This window comes from Oncorhynchus keta, unplaced genomic scaffold, assembly GCF_023373465.1.
Source record: "Oncorhynchus keta strain PuntledgeMale-10-30-2019 unplaced genomic scaffold, Oket_V2 Un_scaffold_1579_pilon_pilon, whole genome shotgun sequence".
Lineage (NCBI taxonomy): Eukaryota > Metazoa > Chordata > Actinopteri > Salmoniformes > Salmonidae > Oncorhynchus > Oncorhynchus keta.
In genome coordinates this window covers 472077-482500 of record NW_026290804.1, presented here as the reverse complement: position 1 = coordinate 482500, position 10424 = coordinate 472077, and the positions used below count along the sequence as shown (strand labels likewise).

The following is a 10424-nucleotide window of genomic DNA, read 5'->3' as shown; positions in this document are numbered from 1 at the left end:
ACAGGGTGATACAGACATGTTTTGACACAAATTGCAGCAGATGAGGGGTTTCAGTGTGTGTGTTATCCTAAACTGTTATTCCAGACCCAGAAAATAGACTTTTTCCAAAGAGAGGGCAGGAGATTTTTAGAGAGGTGTGTGCCACACAACCAGAGCTAAAACAAGGGCAAGGTCCCCAGACAGGAGACCGAGGCTGTCGGCACCAGATCACAGCACTGACTGTAAAAACAGCCGCTGAACTGCACGAACCTAAAACCCAACCTACTGTAAATATTTGAGACATGATGACTGATTCCTGGTTTGTCACCCTTCCCTTACCCTTCTCCTACCCTCTCCTACCCTTCTCATACCCTTCACCTACCCTCACCTACCCTTCTCCTACCCTCTCCTACCCTTCTCCTACCCTTCACCTACCCTTCCCCTACCCTTCTCCTACCCTTCACCTACCCTTCTCCTACCCTTCTCCTACCCTTCTCTTACCCTTCACCTACCCTTCTCCTACCCTCTACTACCCTTCACCTACCCTTCCCTTACCCTTCTCCTACCCTCTCCTACCCTTCACCTACCCTCTCCCTACCCTTCACCTACCCTTCCCTTACCCTTCTCCTACCCTCTCCTACCCTTCTACTACCCTTCACCTACCCTTCCCTTACCCTTCTCCTACCCTCTCCTACCCTTCTACTACCCTTCTCCTACCCTTCACCTACCCTCTCCTACCCTTCACCTACCCTTCACCTACCCTTCTCCTACCCTCTCCTACCCTTCTCCTACCCTGCACCTACCCTTCTCCTACCCTTCTCCTACCCTTCTCTTACCCTTGTCCTATTCTTATCCTACCCTTCTCTTACCCATCCCCTACCCTTCTCCTACCCTTCTCCTACCATTCTCATACCCTTCTCATACCCTTCTCTTACCCTTCGCTTACCCTTCTCATACCCTTCTCATACCCTTCTCTTACCCTTCTCCTACCCTTCTCCTACCCTTCTCTTACCCTTCTCCTACCCTTCTCCTACCATTCTCATACCCTCCTCCTACCCTTCTCATACCCTTCTCCTACCCTTCTCCTACCATTCTCCTACCCTTCTCCTACCCTCTCCTACCCTTCTACTACCCTTCACCTACCCTTCCCTTACCCTTCTCCTACCCTCACCTACCCTTCTCCTACCCTCTCCTACCCTTCTCCTACCCTTCACCTACCCTTCCCCTACCCTTCTCCTACCATTCACCTACCCTTCTCCTACCCTTCACCTACCCTCTCCTACCCTTCACCTACCCTTCACCTACCCTTCTCCTACCCTCTCCTACCCTTCTCCTACCCTTCACCTACCCTTCTCCTACCCTTCTCATACCCTTCTCTTACCCTTGTCCTATTCTTATCCTACCCTTCTCTTACCCATCCCCTACCCTTCTCCTACCCTTCTCCTACCATTCTCATACCCTTCTCATACCCTTCTCTTACCCTTCGCTTACCCTTCTCATACCCTTCTCATACCCTTCTCTTACCCTTCTCCCACCCTTCTCCTACCCTTCTCTTACCCTTCTCCTACCCTTCTCCTACCATTCTCATACCCTTCTCCTACCCTTCTCATACCCTTCTCCTACCCTTCTCCTACCATTCTCATACCCTTCTCCTACCTCTCTCTTACCCTTCTCCTACCCTTCTCCTACCATTCTCCTACCCTTCTCCTACCCTTCTCTTACCCTTCTCTTACCCTTCTCTTACCCTTCTCATACCCTTCTGCTACCCTTCTCATACCCTTCTGCTACCATTCTCTTACCCTTCTGCTACCCTTCTCATACCCTTCTCTCACCCTTCTCATACCCTTCTCATACCCTTATGCTACCCTTCTCATACCCTTCTCTTACCCTTCTCATACCCTTCTCATACCCTTCTGCTACCCTTCTCATACCCTTCTCTTACCCTTCTCATACCCTTCTCATACCCTTCTGCTACCCTTCTCATACCCTTCTCATACCCTTCTTCTACCTCTCTCCTACCCTTCTCTTACCCTTCTCTTACCCTTCTCATACCCTTCTCATACCCTTCTGCTACCCTTCTCATACCCTTCTGCTACCCTTCTCATACCATTCTCTTACCCTTCTGCTACCCTTCTCATATCCTTCTCATACCCTTCTGCTACCCCTCTCCTACCCTTCTCATACCATTCTCTTACCCTTCTGCTACCCTTCTCATATCCTTCTCATACCCTTATGCTACCCTTCTCATAATCTTCTCATACCCTACTGCTACCCCTCTCCTACCCTTCTCCTACCATTATCTTACCCTTCTCCTACCATTATCTTACCCTTCTGCTACCCTTCTTTTAACCTTCTCATATCCTTCTCTTACCCTTCTGCTACCCTTCTCATACCCTTCTGCTACTCATCTCCTACCCTTCTCATTCCATTCTCTTACTCTTCTGCTACCCTTCTGCTACCCTTCTCTTACCCTTCTGCTACCCTTCTCCTACCCTTCTGCTACCTCTCTCCTACCCTTCTCCTACCCTTCTCTTACCCCTCTCCTACCCTTCTCTTACCCTTCTGCTACCCTTCTCCTTTTTTGCTTTAAGCTTCTCATTTTACTTTAGTTTTAAACTTAGATGGAAAGCAATCTCTGTCAGGAGAAGTTATATAGTTACAGAGATATTTTCAAATCAAATCAAATTGTATATCACATACGATGAATAAGACGTGGGTACCTACATACAGGAAGTACCAGATCTATTTAGAGCTATATACAGGAAGTACCAGATCAGTGTGGAGCTATATACAGGAAGTACCAAATCAGTGTGGAGCTATATACAGGAAGTACCAGATCAATGTGGAGCTATATACAGGAAGTACCAGATCACTGTGGAGCTATATACAGGAAGTACCAGATCAATGTGGAGCTATATACAGGAAGTACCAGATCAATGTGGAGCTATATTTAATTTTTTATTTTACCTTTATTTTACTAGGCAAGTCAGTTATGAACAAATTCTTATTTTCAATGACGGCCTAGGAACAGTGGGTTAACTGCCTGTTCAGGGGCAGAACGACAGATTTGTACCTTGTCAGCTTGGGGATTCAAACTTGCAACCTTTCAGTTACTAGTCCAACACTCTTACCACTAGGCTACCCTGCTGCCCACAGGAAGTACCAGATCAGTGTGGAGCTATATACAGGAAGTACCAGATCAATATGGTGCTATATACAGGAAGTACCAGATCAGTGTGGAGCTACATACAGGAAGTACCAGTACCAGATCAAGGTGGAGCTATATACAGGAAATACCAGATCAATGTGGAGCTATATACAGGAAGTACCAGATCAATGTGGAGCTATATACAGGAAATACCAGATCAGTGTGGAGCTATATACAGGAAGTACCAGTAAGTTTTTCAACCTTTTCACAAATTTCTTGCTAACAAACTATAGTTTTGGCAATTCGGTTAGGACATCTAATTTTTCCAACAGTTGTTTACAGACAGATTATTTCACTTATAATTCACTCCATCACAATTCCAGAGGGTCAGAAGTTTACATACACTGAGTTAACTGTGTTCCTTTAAACATCTTTGGAAAACTGATGAACTCACCTCTCCTCATCTCCAGGAGGCGACCATTGAGCTGATCTTCGCAGCGTTTGCCACCACGGCCAGTGCCTCCACCTCTCTCATCATGCAGCTCCTACGCCACCCAGCCGTGCTGGAGAAGTTACGAGAGGAGCTCCGGACCAGGGGGATCCTCCACAATGGCTGTTTGTGCGAGGGGGAACTGGGTCTGGATACCATCGTTAGTCTGAAGTATCTGGACTGTGTGATTAAGGAGGTGCTGAGGCTCTTCACGCCCGTGTCTGGGGGTTATAGGACGGCCCTGCAGACCTTTGAACTAGAAGTGAGCATAGTGTTATATATTAATTTATATTATATACTAGTATCATCTATTTCTTGTCTTGTCTCTTGTCTGGTCTCTTGTCTGGTCTCTTGTCTGGTCTCTTGTCTGGTCTCTTGTCTGGTCTCTTGTCTGGTCTCTTGTCTGGTCTCATGTCTGGTCTCTTGTCTGGTCTCTTGTCTGGTCTCTTGTCTTGTCTCTTGTCTGGTCTCTTGTCTGGTCTCTTGTCTTGTCTGGTCTCTTGTCTGGTCTCTTGTCTGGTCTCTTGTTCGGTCTCTTGTCTTGTCTCTTGTCTTGTCTCTTGTCTGGTCTCTTGTCTGGTCTCTTGTCTGGTCTCTTGTCTGGTCTCTTGTCTGGTCTCTTGTCTGGTCTCTTGTCTGGTCTCATGTCTGGTCTCTTGTCTGGTCTCTTGTCTGGTCTCTTGTCTGGTCTCTTGTCTTGTCTGGTCTCTTGTCTGGTCTCTTGTCTGGTCTCTCGTTCGGTCTCTTGTCTTGTCTCTTGTCCTTTCTCTTGTCTGCTCTCTTGTCTGGTCTCATGTCTGGTCTCTTGTCTGGTCTCTTGTCTTGTCTGGTCTCTTGTCTGGTCTCTTGTCTGGTCTCTTGTCTGGTCTCTTGTCTGGTCTCTTGTTCGGTCTCTTGTCTTGTCTCTTGTCCTTTCTCTTGTCTGCTCTCTTGTCTGGTCTCATGTCTGGTCTCTTGTCTTGTCTCTTGTCTGGTCTCTTGTCTTGTCTCTTGTCTGGTCTCTTGTCTGGTCTCTTGTCTTGTCTGGTCTCTTGTCTGGTCTCTTGTCTGGTCTCTTGTCTGGTCTCTTGTCTGGTCTCTTGTCTGGTCTCTTGTTCGGTCGCTTGTCTTGTCTCTTGTCTGGTCTCTTGTCTGGTCTCTTGTCTGGACTCTTGTCTGGTATCTTGTCTCCTGTCTGGTCTCTTGTCTGGTCTCTTGTCTGGTCTCTTGTCTCTTGTCTGGTCTCTTGTCTCTTGTCTCTTGTCTGGTCTCTTGTCTGGTCTCTTGTCTGGTCTCTTGTCTGGTCTCTTCTCTGGTCTCTTGTCTTGTCTCTTCTCTGGTCTCTTGTCTCTTGTCTCTTGTCTGGTCTCTTGTCTCTTGTCTCTTGTCTGTTCTCTTGTCTGGTCTCTTGTCTGGTCTCTTGTCTGGTCTCTTGTCTGGTCTCTTGTCTGGTCTCTGGTCTGGTCTCTTGTCTGGTCTCTTGTCTGGTCTCTTGTCTCTTGTTTCTTGTCTGGTCTCTTGTCTGGTCTCTTGTCTGGTCTCTTGTCTCTTGTCTCTTGTCTGGTCTCTTGTCTGGTCTCTTGTCTGGTCTCTTGTCTGGTCTCTTGTCTTGTCTCTTGTCTGGTCTCTTGTCTGGTCTCTTGTCTGGTCTCTTGTCTCTTGTCTGGTCTCTTGTCTGGTCTCTTGTCTCTTGTCTCTTGTCTGGTCTCTTGTCTTGTCTCTTGTCTGGTCTCTTGTCTGGTCTCTTGTCTTGTCTCTTGTCTGGTCTCTTGTCTGGTCTCTTGTCTGGTCTCTTGTCTGGTCTCTTGTCGTGTCTCTTGTCTGGTCTCTTGTCTAGTCTCTTGTCTAGTCTCTTGTCTAGTCTCTTGTCTGGTCTCTTGTCCTTTCTCTTGTCTGGTCTCTTGTCCTTTCTCTTGTCTGGTCTCTTGTCTGGTCTCTTGTCTGGTCTCTTGTATGGTCTCTTGTCTGGTCTCTTGTCTGGTCTTTTGTCTTGTCTCTTGTCTTGTCTCTTGTATTGTCTGCTCTCTTGTCTTGTCATTTGTCTTGTGCTGTGTTGTCTCATGTCTCTTGTTTTGTCATTTTTATTGTGTTGTCTCTTGTTTTGTCATGTGTCTTGTATTGTGTTGTCTCCTGTCTTCTCTTTACTTCTCTCCTCTGATGATCTTGGATGTTAAGTGAAAACGTGCTGTTTCTAAATGAGTCTCTCCGTCCCCAGGGGGTACAGATCCCGAAGGGTTGGAGTGTGATGTACAGCATCAGAGACACACACGATACCTCCTCTGTCTTCAAGGACGTGGACGCCTTCGACCCCGACCGCTTCTCCCAGGAACGCAGCGAAGACAAGGAGGGACGCTTCCACTACCTCCCGTTCGGCGGCGGCATCCGCTCCTGTCTCGGGAAACAGCTCGCCACTCTCTTCCTCCGTATACTGGCCATCGAGCTGGCCAGCACCAGCCGGTTTGAGTTGGCGACCCGGAATTTTCCTAGAGTGGTGACGGTGCCGGTGGTTCATCCGGTGGACGGGTTGAAGGTGAAGTTCTACGGTCTGGATTCTAACCAGAATGAGATTTCATCCAATCTCCTAGCCGACATCAAGACGGAAGAGCTACCGGGAGCCGCGGTGTAGATCGTTGATCTGGATTGGACGAAGCAAGGAGGAAGGAGAAAGGAGGAAGGGAGGTATGGAGGAGAAAGGAGAGTGAAGAGAAGGATGGATGGAGGATATGACAGAAATAACAAATGAGGATGGGAGACTGGGAGGGGTTTAGTTTCCTTTTTTTTTTCATTCTACTGATGTCTTGGAATGTCGGAGGTCTCCTTTGAACTCTAAAAAGGAACATTAAGAATTCCGATTCCTTCTCTTTGTCGTTTTGTTGTCAGTTGTCAGAACTTTCTGGGAGAGAAAGAAGTACAGAAGCTGCCAAAAAAAGTTTATAATCTCTATTCCTTTTGTTTTCCAATAAATATACAAAACTATGTATGACTAAATTGAAAAGTTATGTAATATAATGAATGATTTAAAAAAATATAGAAAGTAACATTAGGTTGCGCAATTAGGAAACAGATTTGTAGAGAAGTGTATTTGGATGGAGGGATGAAATAAAGAAAGAAAGAAAGGAGGGATGGAGGGAGAGAGAGAGAGAGATGAGAGAGAGAAGAGAGAGAGAGAGAGAGACAGACAGAGAGAGAGAGAGAGAGAGATGAGAGAGAAGAGAGAGAGAGACAGACAGAGAGAGAGAGAGAGAGAGAGAGAAGAGACAGAGGGACAGAGAGAGAGAGAGAGAGAGCGACAGAGAGAGACAGAGACAGAGACAGAGAGAGACAGAGAGAGAGAGAGAGAGAGAGAGAGAGAGAGAGAGAGAGAGAGAGAGAGAGAGAGAGAGAGAGAGAGAGAGAGAGAGAGAGAGAGAGAGAGAGAGAGAGAGAGAGAGAGAGAGAGAGAGAGAGAGAGAAGAGAGAGAGAGACAGAGAGACAGAGAGAGAGAGAGAGAGAGAGATGGGTGTAATTTGTTTTAAGGCCTGGGGGTGATATATGTATTGCATGGTGCTTTACATGGTGCTTTCAGCCCTGCACTAACCTACCTGTCTTAAACAATCAACCTATCACCTATCACAATTCGGTCAATTAGCCTGGGCTGGGTCTTAGCGCTAGGATGGGTACAAAACCCAGGAACTGGACTTTGACTATCTAGAAGTGGAGTTGAAACAGTGACCCTAGAGGACTTCAGGGATGATGCGAAGGAGATACTGAAACGCTGGAACGGCATTTCAGTGTGTTTGATAACTCAGGTGGGGAAGCGGATCTTTCCTTGGATGGATTTTAAGGACTTGATTTCTTTGTTTTTTTACTGCACATGAGAAAGTGACTATAAGTTGTTATTAACCAGGTTCCTTCCTCTTCCTCCTTCCAACCCTCAAACCTGTGATGTTATATGCAGACGTGTGTCTGTCAGTCGGGCCAGAGGACTGGACTTCTTATGGACACAAGAAAGCTAAGTCGGAGAGAGAGGGAGAGTGTCATTGACCTCTGTGGAACGCCATGGTGACATTTTGACATTGCTGCTCCTCTTTATCAACACTAAAATGCAAAAAAAATAAAAAATAAATTACAAACTTTATTAGCTAACTAGATTAAACAAAGTGCGCCGATATCAAAATCAGTCTCAGAACTTATTGCTAACTCCAACGTCAAGAAATGTCCATCATGGAGAGGGAGGGATAACACTACCAAAACAGAACTCCTTCCTTTATGACTCATCAAAAGAACACTTCTGGATGTCACAAACATTCCGGAACATTCCCGTAAAAACAACTTTCCCGGAATCGTTGGACAGTTGTGGACACACCTACTCAATTCCATGTTTCTTCTTTATTTTTTTTGTACTATGTTCTACATTGTAGATAGTGAAGACATCAGAAACTATGAAATAACACGGAATGGAATCATGTAGAAACGGAAAAAAAAAAAAAAAAAAAAAAATATATTAAAACAAATGAAAATATATTTTATATTTGAGATTCTTTAAAGTAGCCACCCTTTGCCTTGACAGCTTTGAACACTTTTGGCATGCCTGTCTATAACAATAATAATAATGTAATATAATAATGTCTATAATGTTATATAGACTTAAATATCCTGTGACCAACCACCCCACTGATTGTCTATACTTACCATAAGTACAGTGAGCTGCTTCTGTGTTTCAAGCTGAGAGTTCTAGAACTGCTAAGATATATAGATTGCAAGTGAGATTCTTCCCCAATTTTTATTTTATTTTTTAATTATAATTGTATTTTATTTTTTAATTATTATTTTATTTTATTTTTTAATTATTATATAATTTTTTTTTTATTATATTTTTTTTAATTTTTTTTATTTTATTTTTAAAGCAAGACAGTGACGGGCTGTTTATGTTAAATCCGATTCTTCTGTTTAACAAGCCATGAGGTTACATCTGTTTAATATTATTATGATTGGTAATATTCACTATTAATATTTGTCATTGAAGTAAAATATTATAATAAGTTTTATTATATTTTTACAATAGAGTTCAAGTATAAATTACAAAAGTATTTTTGTCCGTAAATATTGTTATATTTAGTATGATATGAATTATTTCCGTTATATATTGTAAAACATTGTTGAATGTGTTAATATTGCTTATTGTATTAGATATTCTTATTTTGGGTTATTATTATTATTACAATTATTATTATCATTACATTAATTAATTATTACAATTAAGAAGTTAAGCACTTGCGAGGTATGTTATTATGGAAGTGTCACATGACTGTCACATGACTGTCACATGACTGTCACATGACTACATTGGTTCTTTCATCTGAATGCATCCCAAATGGCTCTGGTCTAAAGTAGTGCACTATATAGGGAATAGGGCTCTGGTCTAATGTAGTTCACTATATAGGGAATAGGGCTCTGGCCTAAAGTAGTTCACTATGTAGGGAATAGGGCTCTGGTCTAAAGTAGTGCTCTATATAGGGCATAAGGCTCTGGTCTAAAGTAGTGCACTATATAGGGAATAGGGGTTCTGGTCTAAAGTAGTGCACTATATAGGGAATAGGGTGCCACTCGATCTCTGTCTGTCTGTCTGTCTGTCTGTCTGTCTGTCTGTCTGTCTGTCTGTCTGTCTGTCTGTCTGTTCCTAATATGTTTATTTTATTTTCCAGATCGCAACAATTTTAATTAGTTTAAATATGAATGTTTTTTCATCTTTTTGTCAACGTTATTCTTAAATGTAATAAAATATAATGTGAAATTAAGACTAATGTTTCAATCAATATCTTGACTGTAGAAATAGTTGAGGGACAGACCGACAATCAACCAAACAACTCCATGGTTTCTCTGTTCTGTGGTTTCCACGGTTACATAATTCTATGGTTTAACAATACTGAAGTTCTTAAGTTCAGTGGTTCTGTAGTTCCGTAGTTCCGAATGTATGTGGCTACGAGGTTCCTAAGTTCTGAGGTTCTGAGGATCCATAGTTCAGAGGTTCCATTGTTCTGACATTCTGAGGTTCTAAACTTCTATGGCTCCATGGTTCTGAGGTTCAATTGTTTCACAAGGAACTTCTGATCATCATGAAAGTCCTTCTGGATGTGTGTGTATTGTGTGTGTGTGTGTGTGTATGTGTGTATGTGTGTGTGTGTGTGTGTGTGTGTGTGTGTGTGTGTGTGTGTGTGTGTGTGTGTGTGTGCATGTGTGCGTGTGTGCGTGTGTGCGTGTGTGTGCGTGTGTGTGTGTGTGTGTGTGTGTGTGTGTGTGTGTGTGTGTGTGCGTGTGTGTGTGTGTGTGTGTGTGTGTGTGTGTGTGTGTGTGTGTGTGTGTGTGTGTGTGCGTGTGCGTGTGTGTGTGCGTGTGTGTGTGAATAACTATAGTGATTTACTCCATCATTGCTTCAGAAAGCCTTCTTTAGATGGAGCTCGGAGTTCTCAACACAGGCCTATTGGTGAACACAGAACAGTCATATCAGCCCAGAACAACCCAAGGGACGACAACCTCTGTTACATGAACACATGGATGACTGTGGGGACAAAACATCATTGTTGAAGTCATTGAAAGACAAAAGGCTGTTTGACGAATGTATGCACACATGACTAAGTCGCTTTCGATAAAAGCGTCTGCTAAATGGCATATATTATTATTATTATTATTATTATATTTTTGATGATGTAGCTTTAACGTCATGTTTGATAGTTGAAAATGATTAATCTGTCAGTGAGTGTTTCATGTAGGAAGAGGCGAGGACATGGAGAGAGAGAGGGAACCGCAGCAAACATACATACAAACATACACACACTCAGACACACACA

General features: G+C 43.7%; 1 protein-coding gene across 1 annotated transcript in view; it reads left to right on the top strand.

The window, feature by feature from the left end:
- Window positions 1-9374, top strand: part of LOC127927614 (cytochrome P450 26B1-like) — a 56895-nt gene extending 47521 nt beyond the window's left edge. Inside the window, exons 6-7 of the mRNA XM_052514232.1 lie at window positions 3598-3879; window positions 5812-9374. Of these exons, the coding sequence (XP_052370192.1) occupies window positions 3598-3879; window positions 5812-6222 (693 nt within the window). The 3' untranslated portion in view covers window positions 6223-9374. The remainder of the gene's footprint in view (window positions 1-3597; window positions 3880-5811) is intronic.
- Window positions 9375-10424: the final 1050 nt, after the last annotated feature.